Source organism: Rutidosis leptorrhynchoides, chromosome 2, assembly GCF_046630445.1.
Source record: "Rutidosis leptorrhynchoides isolate AG116_Rl617_1_P2 chromosome 2, CSIRO_AGI_Rlap_v1, whole genome shotgun sequence".
Taxonomy (NCBI): domain Eukaryota; kingdom Viridiplantae; phylum Streptophyta; class Magnoliopsida; order Asterales; family Asteraceae; genus Rutidosis; species Rutidosis leptorrhynchoides.
Window position 1 is genome coordinate 571,332,708 of NC_092334.1, and position 27,900 is coordinate 571,360,607.

A 27,900-nucleotide genomic window follows, 5' to 3' on the forward strand; every position below is an offset into this window, starting at 1 on the left:
CTAACATTACATGCATTGCATATTATGTTTTAAGCATGAATTGAACATCAAGTATTAAGCATGATGACATAATAACATTACATGCATTGCATATTATGTTTTACGCATGAATTGAACATCAAGTATTAAGCATGATGACATAATAACTGTTGGTATAAGTAAACATATGAGATGCAATAATACTCGATCTAAAACATAAACACATTTGAGTCTGAAAAACTTAAAACATTCAATGTAAGTAATGGTATGATCTTTAATAACACGCAGTCTAAAACATGTAAAAATTAAGGATAAACAATCAATCTTGAGATTCACCAACTTCTTCAAGTTGTTCATCCATCGAGTCATATTCTTCATCATCTTCATCATCTTCATCAACAAGCTTCATCTTTTGTTTACCAGCATTTCTTTTGTCACAACTTCTCCTATTATGACCAAGAATACCACATTTTTTGCAAGCCCTCTGCTTCTTACCATTTCTCTCAATAGCAGGTAAGTATCTCTTGTTACTACTCTCACCTTTGTTACTTCTCTCACCTTTGTTACGCACGCCCTTTGGACCATGAACATTAGCAAGAGCTGGCCTAGGGAAACCATACAACTACTCAATTGCAGCAAATCTAGAAGGCGCTGTATCATCATCCGGATTAAAAAATTCACTAATAAACACATCAAACTTGTCTCTTAACAGCTCAAGTTTTTCAGTATCATCCTTCAAGAAAAAGAGTGCTTTTCTAAATTTATTGAGCAGCTCTTTCTTAACCCTATAAGATGCAACAAACGGATTTAACTCAGAAGCTATGGAATTGAATACTTCAGACGCTCCCTTTGACCATCTCTTCAGAATATATCGATCAGGAATAGCATGAACTTCATTTATATAATAAACAACGAAAACATGACGACACAAACGTCCTTCACGTACAAACAACAAACACGAGCAATCACATTCAAATGTCTTCTCATTAAATTCAACCTGAAAAACAAAAATTGGAATGCAAACATTTAAAAATAATTTAAACAGCAAAACATGCATCACAGATAATTATATTAAAACAAACATAAAAAGTTGAAAATATTGTATACTTACATGGTAATCCCACTTAGGACGTGGTTCAGGAAACTTTTCTTGAATTACACAAATTAGCTTATCTCCTTCAACTCTAGAATTTGTTTGATAGCATGAAGAGGAAGATCTGCAGATTTCATCTTGAACAAGTAAAAAAAAACTAGGGGTATATATATCCCTAGCATGTTTCTCAATGCGCCGAGTTGTTGCAAGTTTAACCAATTTGTTCTCCATTTCATATTCAAGAAGACGATTAGTATGTCTTTGCCTTTCCATTGCCGCCTCAAACCTTGAATAAAAATCAACTAAAGTAGAACATCTGTTCTTGCATTTACTGAAAAATGCATTCTCACTCTCTGAAAGTGAAGAAGTTCTCATCAAAGCATTCATAGGGGTATCCATGAAGAAGCATGGTACCCACATCTCTTTAATTTTGTACATGTCATTGAACCATCTAACTTCATGCAATTTATAGTCATCAATCAATGATTTCCAACGAGTCTCAAACTTTTCAGGTGTTTGTTGTTGATTCCAGAAAATTAAATTCATACGATCGCGAAAATTAGGAGTATCATACAATTCGTGGCCAACCTAAAAAAATATAAAACTAACATAAAAAAAAAGTTGAAAAAAGGCAAGTAATAAAAAGTAAGAAAACAAAAGGTTAAAAACATAAAACCTTATCACGCAGCTTGGAACTTATATGCCACATGCACAATCGGTGTTTTGCATGTTTAAATTTCAAATCAATAGCCTCTTTCATTGCAGGATCATGATCGGTGACAACTAATGAAGGTTCATTCCCAAAAGTTTTCAAGAAACAGTCTAGAAACCAGTTAAACGATTCAATACTTTCACCAGTAAGTAGAGCAGCACCAAAACTGTAACAACCCGCACTTTTTCGATCATTCTATACTTATAAGATTAATATTTACATAAATTAAACCTTGCCAACATAATAAGCAATCCAAATTGTCGAGACTTATATTTCCGAAAAGAGTTTTACACAACGTTTGACTGTCTAGTTTGACCGATGATATCACGAACTATACAATATATGATAATTATACGTTTGTGTATATATATGTATATATACATATTTAACATGATTAATGAATGTTTTAATATCTCATTTTGTATTAATAACAACAAGTTACAAGTATATTTTGAAACTACTAACTTAAGTTTTCAAAACGATAACTATACGTAACGTTATTTGACATAAATACTTAAGACTTATAATGTTATACATATATCGTATAAGTAATGTATTTAATCACTTTTAAAGACTTAAATACATAAAACTATATAAGTGTATTCACAAAAGATAGCTATATTTGAATCCTCATTCCATTTTTCACAAAATTTCTATACGTATACCTAGAGTATTTGTACTCGTATCATACCTAGCTTCTAGATGTATTTACTATTGGTATATACCAATAGGAAATACCAATGATCAGCCATGAATGATTAAGGGACATGATAACAACTTGTGGGAACCATCTTTAGTCATTTATCAAGACTTATTTGTAACAAAACAAAGTTATACATATCATGTATCTATATATCACGTTTTTATATGTGTATATATATACATGCTCATTTCCATTTTCTTCACTAGATCACTAACTCTAAAACACACACACTTATGAGCCTTAAACCCCTTAATCATCTCAGCTCACATCTATGAAAATCTAGCTTCAGAAACCATACTAAAACACCATAAGAAAACCATACAAAAACACTTCAAGAAAACCTTCCAAGAACACCAACTTACTTCCAATCTTTCATCCACTTCCAACACCCTTTTGATTCTAGCTTCTTACTCCTCTTTTACAGCAACTTCATCCAAGGAACTTGAGGTAGAATCTATGCTTATAACCTTATTCGATTCATATATATATAGCTATCTTATTTTGTGGTACAAAAGTTTAACAACAAGAACATAGTTTGAATGTTTTCAAACTTGTTTGCAAACTAAATAGATCCTTCTAATTTAACTTTTAAAATACTTCAAGACATGTAACATAACTTATTTATATGTTAATTTAACAAGGTAAAACTTGGTTTTTCAAAGTATAAGTATTTTTGGAAAAATGGTCATTAAATGATTTTGTTGTAACAAAAATGTTTAACTTCATATGTTTCACTAAACTTTCACCTATGCCGTATGATTTTGAATACAAACCAAGGTATTTACAGTTCATAGTCTTAAAGAAGAACTCGATCCAAGAAGATGGCAATTTGAATCAACGAAAACGGACTTGTAACGAAGAAACTATGACCGAAACAAAATTGGTTATCCAAGACTTAATTGACTTCGGGATTCATTGGAAAAATTTACATAAAATCACATCTTTATAAGATAACATGATATTTTATATATATGTACTCATAATTCAATTTCATATGGTTCAGGATCACCCGTAAGCAACACGAGAAGATTAATCATAAGATCCCATGATTGTACGCAACACGTCATTTGACAACACCGGTACCATGGGTCAAGATTAATCTCGACCAATACATATACGATGGGGTTTTATTTATTTCGTTGGGGGTTTTATTTATTTCATTGCGGGTATATTAAACATCTAAAAATGAACCATTAAAATTGAATTACTAACAACGAACTGCTAACTACGGACTAAGGAATTATTCAAAGTATTAAAAGTATAACAAGTATATATATGTGACGTTTGTTTAAAAAGAAAAGGTATTGATATATTATATATGGATAGGTTCGTGATATCAACCGGAAGACCGAGTCAAATTATTTATATCATCAAGACAAGAGTGAGTATATAGTCCCACTTTTAAACTCTAAATATTTCGGGATGAGAATACATGTATTTTATGTTTTACGTTATGGACACAAGTAACTGAAAAATATATTCTACGTTGAGTTGTACCACTGGCATACTTCCCTGTAGCTTGGTAACTAATATTTACAGCGGTATTGTAAACGCGAATCCTGTTGATAGATCTATCGGGCCTGACAACCCCAACCGGACTGGACGACCAGTATTCAACGGTTGCACAGTACTTCGTTTTGTGACTACACTTGGTACGGTGTAGTAAGATTTCATATTAAAGGGAATATGCGACGTGAAAAATGTTAAGTATGGTTACCAAGTGCTCAACCACTTAGAATACTTTTATGAAACTGTTTATATACGAAATCTTGTGGTCTATATATATATTGCTGCCGGCACTAAACCTATATCTCACCAACTTTATGTTGACCTTTTTAAAACATGTTTATTCTCAGGTGATTTCTAAAGCTTCCGCTGCATCATGTTGGATCTAACCAGGATCTTGCGTACGCATGTTTGTGTCAAAAATAAAACTGCATATCCGAGATGTTGTACTGTAAAATATGCTAGAAACCGTGTTGTTGTCATCATTTGTAAAGTTTGTAAGTCGAAGATTATCGCTAAACGTTAATCTTCTTTTTATTGTCTTAAGCTTGTAACAAAAATAATGGTTATGGTTTGCAATGTATAATATATGCAGTTTTCTTTCAAAAATGTCTCATATAGAGGTCAATACCTCGCAATGAAATCATACGTTATCTAACGCGTTCTTATGGTTAAGGACGGGTTATGACATGTGGTATCAGAGCGTTGGTCTTAGCGAACCAGGTTTGCATTAGTGTGTCTAACCAAGAAGTCGTTAGGATACATTAGTAAAGTCTGGACTTTGACCGGGTCTGATTTAAAAACCATTGCTTATCACTGTTGGTTAAAAATTTATATGTAAATATTATGTAAGTACTAATGGGTTAGTTGTTATGTGATAGATGTCGGGCTCGAAACTTATTATCACATTCAGCGACTCCGAATCAGAACCTTCAGATTGTGTTTCAGTCATTAACATATCCGATGACGAAAGTGGTATTTTTGGGGAAGACTCACAATTTCCGGATGAACCAACTATAGAAATATCGGAAAGTGAACCCGAGGAGGAAAGTGAACCCGAGGAGGAAAGTGAACCCGAGGAGGAAAGTGAACCCGAGGAAGAAATACAGGAAATTACAAAAGACGAGTTCGAACAAGGAAAGAAACGAAAAGCTAGTGAATTAGAAAATCCAAATCCCGAGTTTAATGAGAATGATGTGGCACCAATTCCACACAACACTACCACCCCTATTCCCGCTATTCCTATTAGTGCTATCCCTGCATCTAGTTCTTCGGCACCTCAGCCAAAACGTAGGGAGACAGCTAGGATTCGCGTTGGGGGATTCCCTGGACATAAATGTTTTGGGAAATAGACCAAATGATGCGCTGCCGTATTAAACCATGGAATCACATAATGTTTTGTATAATATTATTAGTGTGGTTTGTTTAAAGTTTGATGTAAGCATATGTAAAATAGCGAAGTATGAAATGCAATAATTTTCCATGGTTAAGTATTATTTAGATTGTAGTAATTGATTCTGTACTAAGCTATTAAGTATGAACATTAACGGGTAGGTACTACCCAAGATATAATTATAAAACGCTAATAAGAAGAAAAGGCTTTTATAATAATACCTGGTTCATATTATTAACAAGCTATAAATGTACTATAAATACACACTACATCTATAATATTCCATGTGAATAATTATTTTCTTTCATTAGGAAATGGCGCGATTGAATCGAATGACGGAACAAGAACTCGAGGAACTCATCAACCAGCGAGTGAACGATAGAATGCTATGGGTCGAAGCTGCAAGAGCTGCTGCAGTTAACCCAAATCCTCGTGTAGGATGCTCCTACAAGACGTTTCAAGCTTGCAAGCCATCATCATTCAGTGGAACGGAAGGACCGATTGGTTTAACCCGATGGATAGAAAAGATGGAGACGGTGTTCAAAATCAGTGGTTGTGATGAAAAAGACATGACCAAGTTTGCATCGTGCACTTTACAAGATAGTGCACTCACATGGTGGAAGAATTATGTGAAGGCGGTAGGAGGAGATGTAGCTTATGATACTCCATGGGAAGAATTCAAAGCAATGATAATCACCGAGTATTGTCCAAGGAATGAGGTTATTAAGTTAGAAGATGAGTTACGAAGTTTGAAGGTGGTTGGTACTGAAATCACCAACTACAATCAGCGATTCATGGAATTGGTTTTACTATGTCCTGAATTGGTTCCAACCGAAGCACGGAAGATTGAAATGTACAAAGGTGGTTTGCCCAAAAAGGTCAAGGCAAACGTTACGGCGTCGAAACCTAAGACAATTCATGAAGCTATAACCATGGCGAACGAGTTAATGGATCAGATCATTCTGGATAAGAAAGCATTCACTACTGAGGTGAAGGTATCGAGTAACAAAAGGAAGTGGAACGGAAATTATGATCGAGGTTACCAACAGCAATCTTTTAAGAAACCAGAAACCCCGAAAGGTGCGGGTAGCGGTTCAGGTTTTGGTTACAAAGGACAAAGTCCTTTATGCAACCGTTGTCACAAACATCATTTTGGTTACTGTAGTGTGTTGTGCACTAAATGCAATAGACAGGGACATCTTGCTGAAGATTGTAAGGCTCTCGTTACAAATGCAAATGGTAACAAGACTCCTGCCACCAACGCAAGTAGAACTGCTTTGGCTAACATTACTTGTTTTGGGTGTGGAAAACAAGGTCACTATAAGAGCCAGTGCCCGAATCCAGAAAAGAATGGCGGACCTGCACGTGGAAGAGCGTTTGTTATTAATGCTAGAGAGGCACGTGAAGACCCGGAGCTTGTTACGGGTACGTTTACCATTAATAACTTATCAGCATCTATTTTATTTGATACTGGCGCCGATAGAAGTTACGTGTGTATAAATTTTTACACTAAATTGAATTGTTCATCATTACCTCTGGATGCTAAGTACTTGATTGAGTTAGCTAATGGTAAACTAATTAAAGCCGATAAAATTTGTCGTGATTGTGAAATAAATCTAGCCGGAGAAACGTTTAAAATCGACTTAATACCCGTAGAATTAGGAGGTTTTGATGTAATAGTCGGCATGGACTGGATGTCCAAAGTAGGAGCGGAAGTTGTGTGTGCCAAGAAAGCAATTCGTATTCCTGGTAAGGATAAAATGCCAGTGATGATTTATGGAGAGAAGGGTAATTCAAAGCTAAAACTCATTAGCTGTTTGAAAGCCAAGAAGTGTTTAGAAAAGGGATGTTACGCTATTTTAGCACATGTTAATAAAGTCGAAAAGAAAGAAAAGTGTATTAACGACGTGCCTGTGGCAAGAGATTTTCCTGAAGTTTTTCCGGAAGAATTGCCGGGATTACCTCCATTTAGATCGGTGGAATTTCAAATAGATTTAGTACCAGGAGCTGCACCAGTGGCTCGTGCTCCATATAGACTTGCACCGTCCGAGTTAAAAGAACTTCAAAGTCAGTTAAAAGAATTACTGGACCGTGGATTCATACGACCGAGTACTTCACCGTGGGGAGCTCCAATTTTGTTTGTTAAGAAGAAAGATGGATCTTTTAGGATGTGTATAGACTATCGTGAATTAAATAAGTTAACTATCAAGAATCGGTATCCACTACCGAGAATTGATGACTTATTTGATCAATTGCAAGGATCATGTGTTTATTCAAAAATCGACTTAAGATCGGGCTATCATCAACTACGCGTCAAAGAAGAGGACATTCCGAAAACTGCTTTTCGAACACGTTATGGTCATTACGAATTTTTGGTTATGCCGTTTGGATTGACGAATGCGCCAGCTGTATTCATGGACCTCATGAATCGAGTTTGTAGTCCGTATTTAGATAAGTTTGTTATCGTTTTCATTGATGATATTCTTATCTATTCCAAGAGTGAGCAAGAGCATGAAGAGCATTTAAGGTTGATACTGGAGTTGTTGAGAAAAGAACAACTTTATGCTAAATTTTCTAAGTGTGCTTTCTGGTTGAAAGAAGTGCAATTTCTTGGTCACGTTGTTAATAACGAAGGAATTCAGGTTGATCCAGCAAAAACTGAAGCTATTGAAAAATGGGAGACTCCTAAGACACCAACGCAGATACGCCAATTTTTGGGTTTAGCCGGTTATTATAGAAGGTTTATTCAAGATTTTTCCCGAATAGCTAAGCCGTTGACAGCGTTAACGCAAAAAGGGAAGAAATATGAATGGACCTCTGAGCAGGAGAACGCATTTCAAATACTGAAGAAGAAGTTAACTACGGCTCCTATATTATCGTTACCAGAAGGGAACGATGATTTCGAAATATATTGTGACGCTTCGCGACAAGGTTTTGGTTGTGTTCTTATGCAACGGAAGAAAGTGATTGCATTTGCATCCCTGAAATGTCCCGTTCTTATTGATTAAAAACGTTCCATATTAATTGATTTCGTTGCGAGGTTTTGACCTCTATATGAGACGTTTTTCAAAGACTGCATTCATTTTTAAACAAACCATAACCTTTATTTCATCAATAAAGGTTTAAAAAGCTTTACGTAGATTATCAAATAATGATAATCTAAAATATCCTGTTTACACACGACCATTACATAATGGTTTACAATACAAATATGTTACAACAAAATAAGTTTCTTGAATGCAGTTTTTACACAATATCATACAAGCATGGACTCCAAATCTTGTCCTTATTTAAGTATGCGACAGCGGAAGCTCTTAATAATCACCTGAGAATAAACATGCTTAAAACGTCAACAAAAATGTTGGTGAGTTATAGGTTTAACCTATATATATCAAATCGTAACAATAGACCACAAGATTTCATATTTCAATACACATCCCATACATAGAGATAAAAATCATTCATATGGTGAACACCTGGTAACCGACAATAACAAGATGCATATATAAGAATATCCCCATCATTCCGGGACACCCTTCGGATATGATATAAATTTCGAAGTACTAAAGCATCCGGTACTTTGGATGGGGTTTGTTAGGCCCAATAGATCTATCTTTAGGATTCGCGTCAATTAGGGTGTCTGTTCCCTAATTCTTAGATTACCAGACTTAATAAAAAGGGGCATATTCGATTTCGATAATTCAACCATAGAATGTAGTTTCACGTACTTGTGTCTATTTTGTAAATCATTTATAAAACCTGCATGTATTCTCATCCCAAAAATATTAGATTTTAAAAGTGGGACTATAACTCACTTTCACAGATTTTTACTTCGTCGGGAAGTAAGACTTGGCCACTGTTGATTCACGAACCTATAACAATATATACATATATATTAAAGTATGTTCAAAATATATTTACAACACTTTTAATATATTTTGATGTTTTAAGTTTATTAAGTCAGCTGTCCTCGTTAGTAACCTATAACTAGTTGTCCACAGTTAGATGTACAGAAATAAATCGATAAATATTATCTTGAATCAATCCACGACCCAGTGTATACGTATCTCAGTATTGATCACAACTCAAACTATATATATTTTGGAATCAACCTCAACCCTGTATAGCTAACTCCAACATTCACATATAGAGTGTCTATGGTTGTTCCGAAATATATATAGATGTGTCGACATGATAGGTCGAAACATTGTATACGTGTCTATGGTATCTCAAGATTACATAATATACAATACAAGTTTATTAAGTTATGGTTGGAATAGATTTGTTACCAATTTTCACGTAGCTAAAAAGAGAAAAATTATCCAATCTTGTTTTACCCATAACTTCTTCATTTTAAATCCGTTTTGAGTGAATCAAATTGCTATGGTTTCATATTGAACTATATTTTATGAATCTAAACAGAAAAAGTATAGGTTTATAGTCGGAAAAATAAGTTACAAGTCGTTTTTGTAAAGGTAGTCATTTCAGTCGAAAGAACGACGTCTAGATGACCATTTTAGAAAACATACTTCCACTTTGAGTTTAACCATAATTTTTGGATATAGTTTCATGTTCATAATAAAAATCATTTTCTCAGAATAACAACTTTTAAATCAAAGTTTATCATAGTTTTTAATTAACTAACCCAAAACAGCCCGCGGTGTTACTACGACGGCGTAAATCCGGTTTTACGGTGTTTTTCGTGTTTCCAGGTTTTAAATCATTAAGTTAGCATATCATATAGATATAGAACATGTGTTTAGTTGATTTTAAAAGTCAAGTTAGAAGGATTAACTTTTGTTTGCGAACAAGTTTAGAATTAACTAAACTATGTTCTAGTGATTACAAGTTTAAACCTTCGAATAAGATAGCTTTATATGTATGAATCGAATGATGTTATGAACATCATTACTACCTTAAGTTCCTTGGATGAACCTACTGGAAAAGAGAAAAATGGATCTAGCTTCAATGGATCCTTGGATGGCTCGAAGTTCTTGAAGCAGAATCATGACACGAAAACAAGTTCAAGTAAGATCATCACTTGAAATAAGATTGTTATAGTTATAGAAATTGAACCAAAGTTTGAATATGATTATTACCTTGTATTAGAATGATAACCTACTGTAAGAAACAAAGATTTCTTGAGGTTGGATGATTACCTTACAAGATTGGAAGTGAGCTAGCAAACTTGAAAGTATTCTTGATTTTATGAAACTAGAACTTTTGGAATTTATGAAGAACACTTAGAAATTGAAGATAGAACTTGAGAGAGATCAATTAGATGAAGAAAATTGAAGAATGAAAGTGTTTGTAGGTGTTTTTGGTCGTTGGTGTATGGATTAGATATAAAGGATATGTAATTTTGTTTTCATGTAAATAAGTCATGAATGATTACTCATATTTTTGTAATTTTATGAGATATTTCATGCTAGTTGCCAAATGATGGTTCCCACATGTGTTAGGTGACTCACATGGGCTGCTAAGAGCTGATCATTGGAGTGTATATACCAATAGTACATACATCTAAAAGCTGTGTATTGTACGAGTACGAATACGGGTGCATACGAGTAGAATTGTTGATGAAACTGAACGAGGATGTAATTGTAAGCATTTTTGTTAAGTAGAAGTATTTTGATAAGTGTATTGAAGTCTTTCAAAAGTGTATAAAAACATATTAAAACACTACATGTATATACATTTTAACTGAGTCGTTAAGTCATCGTTAATCGTTACATGTAAGTGTTGTTTTGAAACCTTTAGGTTAACGATCTTGTTAAATGTTGTTAACCCAATGTTTATAATATCAAAAGAGATTTTAAATTATTATATTATCATGATATTATGATGTACGAATATCTCTTAATATGATATATATACATTAAATGTCGTTACAACGATAAACGTTACATATATGCCTCGTTTCAAAATCATTAAGTTAGTAGTCTTGTTTTTACATATGTAGTTCATTGTTAATATAATTAATGATATGTTTACTTATCATAATATCATGTTAACTATATATATAACCATATATATGTCATCATATAGTTTTTTTTACAAGTTTTAACGTTCGTGAATCACCGGTCAACTTGGGTGGTCAATTGTCTATATGAAACCTATTTCAATTAATCAAGTCTTAACAAGTTTGATTGCTTAACATGTTGGAAACATTTAATCATGTAAACATCAATCTCAATTAATATATATAAACATGGAAAAGTTCGGGTCACTACAGTACCTACCCGTTAAATAAATTTCGTCCCGAAATTTTAAGCTGTTGAAGGTGTTGACGAATCTTCTGGAAATAGATGCGGGTATTTCTTCTTCATCTGATCTTCACGCTCCCAGGTGAACTCGGGTCCTCTACGAGCATTCCATCGAACCTTAACAATTGGTATCTTGTTTTGCTTAAGTCTTTTAACCTCACGATCCATTATTTCGACGGGTTCTTCGATGAATTGGAGTTTTTCGTTGATTTGGATTTCATCTAACGGAATAGTGAGATCTTCTTTAGCAAAACATTTCTTCAAATTCGAGACGTGGAAAGTGTTATGTACAGCCGCGAGTTGTTGAGGTAACTCAAGTCGGTAAGCTACTAGTCCGACACGATCAATAATCTTGAATGGTCCAATATACCTTGGATTTAATTTCCCTCGTTTACCAAATCGAACAACGCCTTTCCAAGGTGAAACTTTAAGCATGACCATCTCTCCAATTTCAAATTCTATATCTTTTCTTTTAATGTCAGCGTAGCTCTTTTGTCGACTTTGGGCGGTTTTCAACCGTTGTTGAATTTGGATGATCTTCTCGGTAGTTTCTTGTATAATCTCCGGACCCGTAATCTGTCTATCCCCCACCTCACTCCAACAAATCGGAGACCTGCACTTTCTACCATAAAGTGCTTCAAACGGCGCCATCTCAATGCTTGAATGGTAGCTGTTGTTGTAGGAAAATTCTGCTAACGGTAGATGTCGATCCCAACTGTTTCCGAAATCAATAACACATGCTCGTAGCATGTCTTCAAGCGTTTGTATCGTCCTTTCGCTCTGCCCATCAGTTTGTGGATGATAGGCAGTACTCATGTCTAGACGAGTTCCTAATGCTTGCTGTAATGTCTGCCAGAATCTTGAAATAAATCTGCCATCCCTATCAGAGATAATAGAGATTGGTATTCCATGTCTGGAGACGACTTCCTTCAAATACAGTCGTGCTAACTTCTCCATCTTGTCATCTTCTCTTATTGGTAGGAAGTGTGCGGATTTGGTGAGACGATCAACTATTACCCAAATAGTATCAAAACCATTTGCAGTCCTTGGCAATTTAGTGATGAAATCCATGGTAATGTTTTCCCATTTCCATTCCGGGATTTCGGGTTGTTGAAGTAGACCTGATGGTTTCTGATGCTCAGCTTTGACCTTAGAACACGTCAAACATTCTCCTACGTATTTAGCAACATCGGCTTTCATACCCGGCCACCAAAAATGGTTCTTGAGATCCTTGTACATCTTCCCCGTTCCAGGATGTATTGAGTATCTGGTTTTATGAGCTTCTCTAAGTACCATTTCTCTCATATCTCCAAATTTTGGTACCCAAATCCTTTCAGCCCTATACCGGGTTCCGTCTTCCCGAATATTAAGATGCTTTTCCGATCCTTTGGGTATTTCATCCTTTAAATTTCCCTCTTTTAAAACTCCTTGTTGCGCCTCCTTTATTTGAGTAGTAATGTTATTATGAATCATTATATTCATAGATTTTACTCGAATGGGTTCTCTATCCTTCCTGCTCAAGGCATCGGCTACCACATTTGCCTTCCCCGGGTGGTAACGAATCTCAAAATCGTAATCATTCAATAATTCAATCCACCTACGCTGCCTCATATTCAGTTGTTTCTGATTAAATATGTGTTGAAGACTTTTGTGGTCGGTATATATAATACTTTTGACCCCATATAAGTAGTGCCTCCAAGTCTTTAATGCAAAAACAACCGCGCCTAATTCCAAATCATGCGTCGTATAATTTTGTTCGTGAATCTTCAATTGTCTAGACGCATAAGCAATCACCTTCGTTCGTTGCATTAATACACAACCAAGACCTTGCTTTGATGCGTCACAATAAATCACAAAATCATCATTCCCTTCAGGCAATGACAATATAGGTGCCGTAGTTAGCTTTTTCTTCAATAACTGAAACGCTTTCTCTTGTTCATCATTCCATTCAAATTTCTTCCCTTTATGCGTTAATGCAGTCAAGGGTTTTGCTATTCTGGAAAAGTCTTGGATGAACCTTCTGTAGTAACCAGCTAGTCCTAAAAACTGGCGTATGTGTTTCGGAGTTTTCGGGGTTTCCCACTTTTCAACAGTTTCTATCTTTGCCGGATCCACCTTAATACCTTCTTTGTTCACTATGTGACCGAGGAATTGAACTTCTTCCAACCAAAATGCACACTTTGAAAACTTAGCATACAATTCTTCCTTCCTCAATACTTCTAACACCTTTCTCAAATGTTCACCGTGTTCTTGGTCATTCTTTGAGTAAATAAGTATGTCATCAATGAAAACAATGACAAACTTGTCAAGGTATGGTCCACACACTCGGTTCATAAGGTCCATGAACAGCTGGTGCATTAGTTAAACCAAACGGCATGACCATAAACTCGTAATGACCGTAACGTGTTCTGAAAGCAGTCTTTGGAATATCATCTTCTTTCACCCGCATTTGATGATACCCGGAACGTAAGTCAATCTTTGAATAAACAGACGAGCCTTGTAGTTGATCAAATAAGTCGTCGATTCTCGGTAGTGGGTAGCGGTTCTTGATGGTAAGTTTGTTCAACTCTCGGTAGTCGATACACAACCTGAATGTACCATCTTTCTTCTTGACAAACAAAACAGGAGCTCCCCACGGTGATGTGCTTGGTCGAATGAAACCACGCTCTAAAAGTTCTTGTAATTGGCTTTGCAGTTCTTTCATCTCGCTGGGTGCGAGTCTGTAAGGAGCACGAGCTATTGGTGCAGCTCCTGGTACAAGATCTATTTGAAATTCAACGGATCGATGTGGGGGTAATCCCGGTAATTCTTTCGGAAATACATCGGGAAATTCTTTTGCAATGGGAACATCATTGATGCTCTTTTCTTCAGTTTGTACTTTCTCGACGTGTGCTAGAACAGCATAGCAACCTTTTCTTATTAGTTTTTGTGCCTTCAAATTACTAATAAGATGTAGCTTCGTGTTGCCCTTTTCTCCGTACACCATTAAGGGTTTTCCTTTTTCTCGTATAATGCGAATTGCATTTTTGTAACAAACGATCTCCGCTTTCACTTCTTTCAACCAGTCCATACCGATTATCACATCAAAACTCCCTAACTCTACTGGTATCAAATCAATCTTAAATGTTTCGCTAACCAGTTTAATTTCTCGATTCCGACATATATTATCTGCTGAAATTAATTTACCATTTGCTAATTCGAGTAAAAATTTACTATCCAAAGGCGTCAATGGACAACTTAATTTAGCACAAAAATCTCTACTCATATAGCTTCTATCCGCACCCGAATCAAATAAAACGTAAGCAGATTTATTGTCAATAAGAAACGTACCCGTAACAAGCTCCGGGTCTTCCTGTGCCTCTACCGCATTAATATTGAAAACTCTTCCACGGCCTTGTCCATTCGTGTTCTCCTGGTTCGGGCAATTTCTAATAATGTGGCCTGGTTTTCCACATTTATAACAAACTACATTGGCATAACTTGCTCCGACACTACTTGCTCCGCCATTACTCGTTCCGACACCATTTGTTCCTTTCGTTCTATTAACCCCTGGTCCGTAGACCTCACACTTCACCGCGCTATGACCATTTCTTTTACACTTGTTGCAAAATTTGGTGCAGAACCCCGAGTGATTCTTTTCACACCTTTGGCATAGTTGCTTCTGATTGTTGTTGTTGTTGCGGTTATTATTGTTGTTGGGATGATTGTTGTAGTTGCTGTTGTTGTTGTTGTTGTTGTTGTTGTTGGGCCGTTTGTTGTAGTTGCGATTGATGTTGCGATTGTTGGGATAATTGTTGCGATTATTGTTGTAATTGCTGTTGTTGTTGTATTGGTGATTCTTATCACCGTTTTCCTCCCACTTTCTTTTGACTTGCTTCACATTGGCCTCTTCAGCAGTCTGTTCTTTAATTCTTTCTTCAATCTGGTTCACTAGTTTGTGAGCCATTCTACATGCCTGTTGTATGGAGGCGGGCTCGTGTGAACTTATATCTTCTTGGATTCTTTCCGGTAATCCTTTCACAAACGCGTCGATCTTCTCTTCCTCATCTTCGAATGCTCCCGGACACAATAGGCACAATTCTGTGAATCGTCTTTCGTACGTGGTAATATCAAATCCTTGGGTTCGTAACCCTCTAAGTTCTGTCTTGAGCTTATTGACCTCGGTTCTGGGACGGTACTTCTCGTTCATCAAGTGCTTGAATGCTGACCACGGTAGTGCGTACGCATCATCTTGTCCCACTTGCTCTAGATAGGTATTCCACCATGTTAACGCAGAACCTGTGAAGGTATGCGTAGCGTACTTCACTTTGTCCTCTTCAGTACACTTACTTATGGCAAACACCGATTCAACCTTCTCGGTCCACCGTTTCAATCCGATCGGTCCTTCGGTTCCATCAAATTCCAAAGGTTTGCAGGCAGTGAATTCTTTGTAGGTGCATCCTACACGATTTCCTGTACTGCTAGATCCAAGGTTATTGTTGGTATGTAGCGCAGCCTGTACTGCGGCTATGTTTGAAGCTAGAAAAGTACGGAATTCCTCTTCATTCATATTCACGGTGTGTCGAGTAGTCGGTGCCATTTCCTTCAAAATAGTTAAATGGAACAAGTTAATCATACAGAATATTAAGAGTAGTTAATAGTATTTCGTAGCATAATATGAACTCATTTATAAAAGCTTTTTCTTCATATTAGCGTTTTATAAGTTTAAATTCGGGTAGTACCTACCCGTTAAGTTCATACTTAGTAGCTAATATACAATTCAACTACTACAATTCTATATGAAAAACTGATTATAATAATATTTCGCGTTCAAACTTTTATACAATATTTTACAAACTTACAATACCGCTTATTTTACATAAAGCATGAAATATAGCACACAATAACTTTGATACAAGATAGTTGTGAAGACAATTCTAGCTAGTACACAAGTCGTTCAGCAAAGGCAATAAAGACACGTAATTCATACGTCCAGAAACAAGTCATGCATTCTGGTTTTACTAGGACTACTTCCCATCCTTGGTCTTGTGCAACATAACCGTTATGGCCGTTGATAAGACAGCGTGTTGTAACGTCATCAAAGGGACGAGGGTTACGTAATGTCCAACAGTCCCGTAATAATCTAAAAACCTCATTTCTTACCCCAATTACCGACTCCGTCACTTGTGGAAACGTTTTGTTTAATAGTTGTAGCCCGATGTTCTTGTTCTCACTTTGGTGAGAAGCGAACATTACTAATCCGTAAGCATAACATGCTTCTTTATGTTGCATGTTAGCCGCTTTTTCTAAATCACGAAGTCCAATATTCGGATATATTGAGTCAAAATAATTTCTTAACCCGTTGCGTAAAATAGCATTTGGGTTCCCCGCAATATATGCGTCAAAGTAAACACATCGTAACTTATGGGTTTCCCAATGTGATATCCCCCATCTTTCAAACGAAAGTCTCTTATAAACCAAGACATTCTTGGAACGTTCTTCGAATGTCTTACAAACTGATCTCGCCTTAAATAGTTGTGCCGAAGAATTCTGGCCGACTCTAGACAAGATTTCATCAATCATGTCTCCGGGTAGGTCTCTTAAAATATTGGGTTGTCTATCCATTTTGTGTTTTTAAACTGTAAAATAGACAAGAGTTAGATTCATAAAAAAAATACTTATTAATACAAGCAATTTTTACATATATTATAAAGCATAAGAACACTATATTCCATATATTACACCACACGAATACAACTATCTTATTCCGACTCGCTCGTTTCTTCTTCTTCGGTTTTGGTTCGTTTTGCCAAGTTTCTAGGGATATATGATGTTCCCCTAATACGAGCCATCGTTGTCCACATTGGTTTAGAAAAACCTGGTGGTTTAGAGGTTCCCGGGTCATTGTTACAACTTAAGGACTTCGGGGGTTGACGATACATATAAAGTTCATCGGGGTTGGAATTAGATTTCTCTATTTTTATGCCCTTTCCCTTATTATTTTCTTTTGCCTTTTTAAATTCAGTTGGGGTAATTTCTATAACATCATCGGAATTCTCGTCGGAATCCGATTCATCGGAGAATTGGTAATCCTCCCAATATTTTGCTTCCTTGGCGGAAACACCATTGACCATAATTAACTTTGGTCGGTTGGTTGAGGATTTTCTTTTACTTAACCGTTTTATTATTTCCCCCACCGGTTCTATTTCTTCATCCGGTTCCGATTCTTCTTCCGGTTCCGACTCTTCTTCCGGTTCCTCTTCGGGAACTTGTGAATCAGTCCACAAATCATTCCAATTTACATTTGACTCTTCATTATTATTAGGTGAGTCAATGGGACTTGTTCTAGAGGTAGACATCTATCACATAATATCAAACACGTTAAGAGATTAATATATCACATAATATTCATATGTTAAAAATATATAGTTTCCAACAAAAATGTTAAGCAATCATTTTTAAAGAAAACACGGTCGAAGTCCAGACTCACTAATGCATCCTAACAAACTCGATAAGACACACTAATGCAAATTTTCTGGTTCTCTAAGACCAACGCTCGGATACCAACTGAAATGTCCCGTTCTTATTGATTAAAAACGTTCCATATTAATTGATTTCGTTGCGAGGTTTTGACCTCTATATGAGACGTTTTTCAAAGACTGCATTCATTTTTAAACAAACCATAACCTTTATTTCATCAATAAAGGTTTAAAAAGCTTTACGTAGATTATCAAATAATGATAATCTAAAATATCCTGTTTACACACGACCATTACATAATGGTTTACAATACAAATATGTTACAACAAAATAAGTTTCTTGAATGCAGTTTTTACACAATATCATACAAGCATGGACTCCAAATCTTGTCCTTATTTAAGTATGCGACAGCGGAAGCTCTTAATAATCACCTGAGAATAAACATGCTTAAAACGTCAACAAAAATGTTGGTGAGTTATAGGTTTAACCTATATATATCAAATCGTAACAATAGACCACAAGATTTCATATTTCAATACACATCCCATACATAGAGATAAAAATCATTCATATGGTGAACACCTGGTAACCGACAATAACAAGATGCATATATAAGAATATCCCCATCATTCCGGGACACCCTTCGGATATGATATAAATTTCGAAGTACTAAAGCATCCGGTACTTTGGATGGGGTTTGTTAGGCCCAATAGATCTATCTTTAGGATTCGCGTCAATTAGGGTGTCTGTTCCCTAATTCTTAGATTACCAGACTTAATAAAAAGGGGCATATTCGATTTCGATAATTCAACCATAGAATGTAGTTTCACGTACTTGTGTCTATTTTGTAAATCATTTATAAAACCTGCATGTATTCTCATCCCAAAAATATTAGATTTTAAAAGTGGGACTATAACTCACTTTCACAGATTTTTACTTCGTCGGGAAGTAAGACTTGGCCACTGTTGATTCACGAACCTATAACAATATATACATATATATTAAAGTATGTTCAAAATATATTTACAACACTTTTAATATATTTTGATGTTTTAAGTTTATTAAGTCAGCTGTCCTCGTTAGTAACCTATAACTAGTTGTCCACAGTTAGATGTACAGAAATAAATCGATAAATATTATCTTGAATCAATCCACGACCCAGTGTATACGTATCTCAGTATTGATCACAACTCAAACTATATATATTTTGGAATCAACCTCAACCCTGTATAGCTAACTCCAACATTCACATATAGAGTGTCTATGGTTGTTCCGAAATATATATAGATGTGTCGACATGATAGGTCGAAACATTGTATACGTGTCTATGGTATCTCAAGATTACATAATATACAATACAAGTTTATTAAGTTATGGTTGGAATAGATTTGTTACCAATTTTCACGTAGCTAAAAAGAGAAAAATTATCCAATCTTGTTTTACCCATAACTTCTTCATTTTAAATCCGTTTTGAGTGAATCAAATTGCTATGGTTTCATATTGAACTATATTTTATGAATCTAAACAGAAAAAGTATAGGTTTATAGTCGGAAAAATAAGTTACAAGTCGTTTTTGTAAAGGTAGTCATTTCAGTCGAAAGAACGACGTCTAGATGACCATTTTAGAAAACATACTTCCACTTTGAGTTTAACCATAATTTTTGGATATAGTTTCATGTTCATAATAAAAATCATTTTCTCAGAATAACAACTTTTAAATCAAAGTTTATCATAGTTTTTAATTAACTAACCCAAAACAGCCCGCGGTGTTACTACGACGGCGTAAATCCGGTTTTACGGTGTTTTTCGTGTTTCCAGGTTTTAAATCATTAAGTTAGCATATCATATAGATATAGAACATGTGTTTAGTTGATTTTAAAAGTCAAGTTAGAAGGATTAACTTTTGTTTGCGAACAAGTTTAGAATTAACTAAACTATGTTCTAGTGATTACAAGTTTAAACCTTCGAATAAGATAGCTTTATATGTATGAATCGAATGATGTTATGAACATCATTACTACCTTAAGTTCCTTGGATGAACCTACTGGAAAAGAGAAAAATGGATCTAGCTTCAATGGATCCTTGGATGGCTCGAAGTTCTTGAAGCAGAATCATGACACGAAAACAAGTTCAAGTAAGATCATCACTTGAAATAAGATTGTTATAGTTATAGAAATTGAACCAAAGTTTGAATATGATTATTACCTTGTATTAGAATGATAACCTACTGTAAGAAACAAAGATTTCTTGAGGTTGGATGATTACCTTACAAGATTGGAAGTGAGCTAGCAAACTTGAAAGTATTCTTGATTTTATGAAACTAGAACTTTTGGAATTTATGAAGAACACTTAGAAATTGAAGATAGAACTTGAGAGAGATCAATTAGATGAAGAAAATTGAAGAATGAAAGTGTTTGTAGGTGTTTTTGGTCGTTGGTGTATGGATTAGATATAAAGGATATGTAATTTTGTTTTCATGTAAATAAGTCATGAATGATTACTCATATTTTTGTAATTTTATGAGATATTTCATGCTAGTTGCCAAATGATGGTTCCCACATGTGTTAGGTGACTCACATGGGCTGCTAAGAGCTGATCATTGGAGTGTATATACCAATAGTACATACATCTAAAAGCTGTGTATTGTACGAGTACGAATACGGGTGCATACGAGTAGAATTGTTGATGAAACTGAACGAGGATGTAATTGTAAGCATTTTTGTTAAGTAGAAGTATTTTGATAAGTGTATTGAAGTCTTTCAAAAGTGTATAAAAACATATTAAAACACTACATGTATATACATTTTAACTGAGTCGTTAAGTCATCGTTAATCGTTACATGTAAGTGTTGTTTTGAAACCTTTAGGTTAACGATCTTGTTAAATGTTGTTAACCCAATGTTTATAATATCAAAAGAGATTTTAAATTATTATATTATCATGATATTATGATGTACGAATATCTCTTAATATGATATATATACATTAAATGTCGTTACAACGATAAACGTTACATATATGCCTCGTTTCAAAATCATTAAGTTAGTAGTCTTGTTTTTACATATGTAGTTCATTGTTAATATAATTAATGATATGTTTACTTATCATAATATCATGTTAACTATATATATAACCATATATATGTCATCATATAGTTTTTTTTACAAGTTTTAACGTTCGTGAATCACCGGTCAACTTGGGTGGTCAATTGTCTATATGAAACCTATTTCAATTAATCAAGTCTTAACAAGTTTGATTGCTTAACATGTTGGAAACATTTAATCATGTAAACATCAATCTCAATTAATATATATAAACATGGAAAAGTTCGGGTCACTACAATCCCGACAATTGAAAATTCACGAGCGGAATTATACGACGCATGATCTAGAATTGGGAGCAGTTGTGTTTGCATTGAAGATGTGGAGACACTACTTGTATGGGGTTAAATTCACCGTGTTTACTGATCATAAAAGTCTTCAACATATTTTTGATCAGAAACAATTGAACATGAGGCAACGTAGGTGGGTCGAGTTAATAAACGACTATGATTGTGAAATTCGTTATCATCCCGGGAAGGCGAACGTGGTGGCTGATGCTTTAAGCAGAAAGGAACGAGAACCAATTCGAGTTCGAGCAATGAATATAAAAATTCGCATGAATCTCAACTCACAAATCAAAGAAGTTCAACGAGAAGCACTTACTAAAGAAAATAAAGGAAATGAAATAATGAAGAAGTATGAGAAGCAACTCGTTGTACGGGAAGATGGAATTCGATATTTTGCAAATCGTATTTGGGTACCGAAGTTGGGAGGATTAAGGAAGTTAATATTGAACGAGGCACATAAGACAAGATACTCGATACATCCTGGAGTTGGAAAGATGTATCAAGATCTTAAGACACATTATTGGTGGCCTAATTTAAAGACCGACGTTGCAACATATGTTGGGGAGTGTTTAACTTGTTCTAAGGTCAAAGCAGAACACCAGAAGCCGTCAGGGTTACTTCAACAACCAGAAATCCCAGAATGGAAGTGGGATGGTATTACCATGGATTTTATCACGAAGTTACCAAAGACTGCCTGGGGATACGACACCATTTGGGTAATTGTTGATCGTCTTACCAAATCTGCACATTTCTTGCCTATAAAGGAAACAGATAGAATGGAGAAACTATTACGATTGTATATAAAGGAAGTTGTTTCAAGGCATGGAATACCTATTTCCATTATATCCGATCGTGATAGTAGATTTACCTCAAAGTTTTGGCAATCACTACAGGAGGCACTAGGAACTCGTTTGGATATGAGTACCGCATATCATCCGCAGACCGACGGGCAGAGTGAAAGAACAATTCAGACTTTTGAAGACATGCTCAGGGCATGTGTGATCGATTTTGGAAACGGATGGGATAAATATCTACCGTTAGCAGAATTCTCGTATAATAATAGTTATCATGCGAGCATTGGAGCTGCGCCATTCAAAGCATTGTATGGAAGGAAGTGTAGATCTCCTATCTGTTGGAATGAAGTAGGAGATCGACAATTAACTGGTCCCGAGATCATACATGAAACTACTGAAAAGATAGTACAAATCAAGGAGAGATTGAAAACAGCTCGTAGTCGCCAAAAGAGCTACGCCGATGTTCGAAGGAAACCATTAGAGTTTCAGGTCGGGGACATGGTTATGCTAAAGGTGTCACCTTGGAAAGGTGTAATACGTTTCGGTAAAAGAGGTAAACTGAACCCAAGATATGTAGGCCCGTTCAAGATCATCGAACGCATTGGACCGGTAGCTTATCGACTCGAGTTACCGCAACAACTCGCCGGAGTACATAATACCTTTCACGTCTCAAACCTTAAGAAGTGTCTTGCAAAGGAAGACCTCACCATTCCTCTTGAAGAAATCCATGTCGACGAGAAACTACAATTCGTCGAAGAACCAATTGAAATCATGGACCGTGAAGTTAAACAGCTCAAACAGAGCAATATACCGATTGTTAAGGTTCGTTGGAATGCTAGAAGAGGTCCCGAGTTTACTTGGGAACGAGAGGATCAGATGAAACAAAAGTATCCGCACTTGTTTCTCGATGACGCAAAATAGGTACAATTTTAAAATTTCGGGACGAAATTTATTTAACGGGGAGGTAATGTAACAACCCGCACTTTTTCGATCATTCTATACTTATAAGATTAATATTTACATAAATTAAACCTTGCCAACATAATAAGCAATCCAAATTGTCGAGACTTATATTTCCGAAAAGAGTTTTACACAACGTTTGACTGTCTAGTTTGACCGATGATATCACGAACTATACAATATATGATAATTATACGTTTGTGTATATATATGTATATATACATATTTAACATGATTAATGAATGTTTTAATATCTCATTTTGTATTAATAACAACAAGTTACAAGTATATTTTGAAACTACTAACTTAAGTTTTCAAAACGATAACTATACGTAACGTTATTTGACATAAATACTTAAGACTTATAATGTTATACATATATCGTATAAGTAATGTATTTAATCACTTTTAAAGACTTAAATACATAAAACTATATAAGTGTATTCACAAAAGATAGCTATATTTGAATCCTCATTCCATTTTTCACAAAATTTCTATACGTATACCTAGAGTATTTGTACTCGTATCATACCTAGCTTCTAGATGTATTTACTATTGGTATATACCAATAGGAAATACCAATGATCAGCCATGAATGATTAAGGGACATGATAACAACTTGTGGGAACCATCTTTAGTCATTTATCAAGACTTATTTGTAACAAAACAAAGTTATACATATCATGTATCTATATATCACGTTTTTATATGTGTATATATATACATGCTCATTTCCATTTTCTTCACTAGATCACTAACTCTAAAACACACACACTTATGAGCCTTAAACCCCTTAATCATCTCAGCTCACATCTATGAAAATCTAGCTTCAGAAACCATACTAAAACACCATAAGAAAACCATACAAAAACACTTCAAGAAAACCTTCCAAGAACACCAACTTACTTCCAATCTTTCATCCACTTCCAACACCCTTTTGATTCTAGCTTCTTACTCCTCTTTTACAGCAACTTCATCCAAGGAACTTGAGGTAGAATCTATGCTTATAACCTTATTCGATTCATATATATATAGCTATCTTATTTTGTGGTACAAAAGTTTAACAACAAGAACATAGTTTGAATGTTTTCAAACTTGTTTGCAAACTAAATAGATCCTTCTAATTTAACTTTTAAAATACTTCAAGACATGTAACATAACTTATTTATATGTTAATTTAACAAGGTAAAACTTGGTTTTTCAAAGTATAAGTATTTTTGGAAAAATGGTCATTAAATGATTTTGTTGTAACAAAAATGTTTAACTTCATATGTTTCACTAAACTTTCACCTATGCCGTATGATTTTGAATACAAACCAAGGTATTTACAGTTCATAGTCTTAAAGAAGAACTCGATCCAAGAAGATGGCAATTTGAATCAACGAAAACGGACTTGTAACGAAGAAACTATGACCGAAACAAAATTGGTTATCCAAGACTTAATTGACTTCGGGATTCATTGGAAAAATTTACATAAAATCACATCTTTATAAGATAACATGATATTTTATATATATGTACTCATAATTCAATTTCATATGGTTCAGGATCACCCGTAAGCAACACGAGAAGATTAATCATAAGATCCCATGATTGTACGCAACACGTCATTTGACAACACCGGTACCATGGGTCAAGATTAATCTCGACCAATACATATACGATGGGGTTTTATTTATTTCGTTGGGGGTTTTATTTATTTCATTGCGGGTATATTAAACATCTAAAAATGAACCATTAAAATTGAATTACTAACAACGAACTGCTAACTACGGACTAAGGAATTATTCAAAGTATTAAAAGTATAACAAGTATATATATGTGACGTTTGTTTAAAAAGAAAAGGTATTGATATATTATATATGGATAGGTTCGTGATATCAACCGGAAGACCGAGTCAAATTATTTATATCATCAAGACAAGAGTGAGTATATAGTCCCACTTTTAAACTCTAAATATTTCGGGATGAGAATACATGTATTTTATGTTTTACGTTATGGACACAAGTAACTGAAAAATATATTCTACGTTGAGTTGTACCACTGGCATACTTCCCTGTAGCTTGGTAACTAATATTTACAGCGGTATTGTAAACGCGAATCCTGTTGATAGATCTATCGGGCCTGACAACCCCAACCGGACTGGACGACCAGTATTCAACGGTTGCACAGTACTTCGTTTTGTGACTACACTTGGTACGGTGTAGTAAGATTTCATATTAAAGGGAATATGCGACGTGAAAAATGTTAAGTATGGTTACCAAGTGCTCAACCACTTAGAATACTTTTATGAAACTGTTTATATACGAAATCTTGTGGTCTATATATATATTGCTGCCGGCACTAAACCTATATCTCACCAACTTTATGTTGACCTTTTTAAAACATGTTTATTCTCAGGTGATTTCTAAAGCTTCCGCTGCATCATGTTGGATCTAACCAGGATCTTGCGTACGCATGTTTGTGTCAAAAATAAAACTGCATATCCGAGATGTTGTACTGTAAAATATGCTAGAAACCGTGTTGTTGTCATCATTTGTAAAGTTTGTAAGTCGAAGATTATCGCTAAACGTTAATCTTCTTTTTATTGTCTTAAGCTTGTAACAAAAATAATGGTTATGGTTTGCAATGTATAATATATGCAGTTTTCTTTCAAAAATGTCTCATATAGAGGTCAATACCTCGCAATGAAATCATACGTTATCTAACGCGTTCTTATGGTTAAGGACGGGTTATGACAAAAACACACAAGTTTCTTATGATTATCAATTCCAGTAAGAGGAACAAACACCATCTTGTACCTGAAATACAATTTAACATAATTAATAATAATATTACACACATTGAATGTTAACAGAATAAATTAATAAAAACAAAAGTAAAGACTTACTTGTTTGTCTTGTAAGTTGCATCAAAAGACACGATATCACCAAACTCTTGATAATTAACTTTAGAGACATAATCAGACCAGAATACTCCAAGTAAAGTACCATCATTACCACATTTATACTCGCAAGTGAAGTTTGGTAAAACTTCTTGCTTCCGAAGAAGATTCTCTATAAAAATGTGTGCATCACTTTCACCTACATACCGATTCATGTCAAGCCTAAAGTTTTGAAAATCAACAGAAGAAGGACCAACCAGACTAAAACCACCATTAAGATCTGAGATAATGTTATAAGCTGTAGTAGCACCAACATTAGATTTAGTATTTAAATCAAACAACATTTGCGCGTCGTCTAAACCAATCCTTCTGTTTATCTTCATTTGCTGTCTATTACCTACAGAAACTAACTTATGATTGTGACCTTCATAGAACTTCCAAATCATCACCTTATCACCAACTAACTTACATCTAAGAGATGCAGAACAACCAGTCTTGATTGTGGAAACTTTACGAATAAGAGGTTTTTTTTCCTTCTTTCTTTTCTTCCTTTTATCAGCTTTAGAAAGTTCAACATTAGATTCACCATTACCATCAACATCAACTTCTGAGTCACCTTCAACATCACCTTCCACACCACCTTCAACTGAATCTTTAGCAATAGGTAGATTAAAATCTACAAGAGAATCATAGGCGAGATGACTAGAAGTACCGGATCTATTACAACAAAAAACCTTGTAAATAACAATCCCAGCTGCATTTCTATTTTGCGAAGATCTTTTAGTATCAAATCCACCAGCCTCGCCATAGGACTCATAAAACAACTGACATGCATCATACGATTGAAATAAAGTACCAATAACAGGTTTCAAATGATCAGGAACAACAGGTAAATATTCTTGTGAACCATCAACACTTTCTCTAATTATTGAAGATATATCAACTTGTTCAACAATTGCTCCAGAACCTAAAAATACAAAATATTGGTGAACAGAAACATATCATAAACCCTAAAAAACAATAAAAAGAAAAGAAAATATATAATAATAATAAACATATGTAATGTTCATAAGAAAATCATGTATTGAAATCAGAAAAAAAACAATTCAAATTAAAACGTGCATGGCATGTAATGTTTTTAGAAAAATATTTATCATTGATGAACAGAAACATTACGTAAACCATAAAATAAAAAGAAACAGCAGACAATAGATAATAATATTCATCATATGTAATATTCATAAGAAAATAAAGTATTAAAAGCAGGAAAAACAAAGTCACATTAATACATGCAACGCATGTAATGTTATTAAAAATATTCATTATTAATGCACTGAAACATAACATAAACCCTAAAATAGAAGCAAACAACAAGAAAACAGATAACAGATAGTAATATTGATCATAAGTAAATAAATTAAAAAATAATGAATGTAAATCAGAAAACACATACATTCAGCATCAGACTGTGCAGAATCGAAACCAGATGAAGCAGCGACAGAAGTAGAACCTTCAACACGAGAGGTTGAATCTGAAGCACAAATAGAACTGGAAGCCATCGCAAACCTTGATTACACATAAAAAAGTAAAAACGAATCAGATACGAACGATATAAAACTAAATTGAGGGGAAAAAAACGAATCAGATGAACATATAAACCGTAACTCAAACGTTTATGATGAAGACGAAATCACTGAAAAATTGTATGAAGAATCGTAATTGAATGTTGACGAAGAGATAACGAAACCCTAATTCAATGATGAT

The 27,900-nt window shown here is 34.7% G+C and overlaps 1 protein-coding gene across 1 annotated transcript; it reads right to left on the reverse strand.

Moving 5' to 3' along the window:
* Positions 1–1,374: 1,374 nt before the first annotated feature.
* Positions 1,375–27,695, reverse strand: LOC139889816 (protein FAR1-RELATED SEQUENCE 5-like). The gene is made up of 6 exons (XM_071872740.1): positions 27,590–27,695; positions 26,143–27,103; positions 26,002–26,053; positions 1,749–1,979; positions 1,487–1,660; positions 1,375–1,425 (listed from the first exon to the last, which is right to left on the reverse strand). Exons 1-6 carry the CDS (start codon positions 27,693–27,695, stop codon positions 1,375–1,377), a joined length of 1,575 nt encoding a protein of 524 aa, XP_071728841.1.
* Positions 27,696–27,900: the final 205 nt, after the last annotated feature.

What these genes read in the sequence shown, in the direction of transcription:
- LOC139889816 (XM_071872740.1), bottom strand. Translation starts at nt 27,695, where the DNA reads ATGGCTTCCAGTTCTATTTGTGCTTCAGATTCAACCTCTCGTGTTGAA. An exon ending in TTGATAATCATAAGAAACTT is followed by an intron (nt 1,980 to 26,001) that starts GTGTGTTTTTGT and finishes TTATAAGTATAG; the next exon opens with AATGATCGAAAAAGTGCGGG. An exon ending in ACAAAATTAAAGAGATGTGG is followed by an intron (nt 1,426 to 1,486) that starts GTACCATGCTTC and finishes CTTCACTTTCAG; the next exon opens with AGAGTGAGAATGCATTTTTC.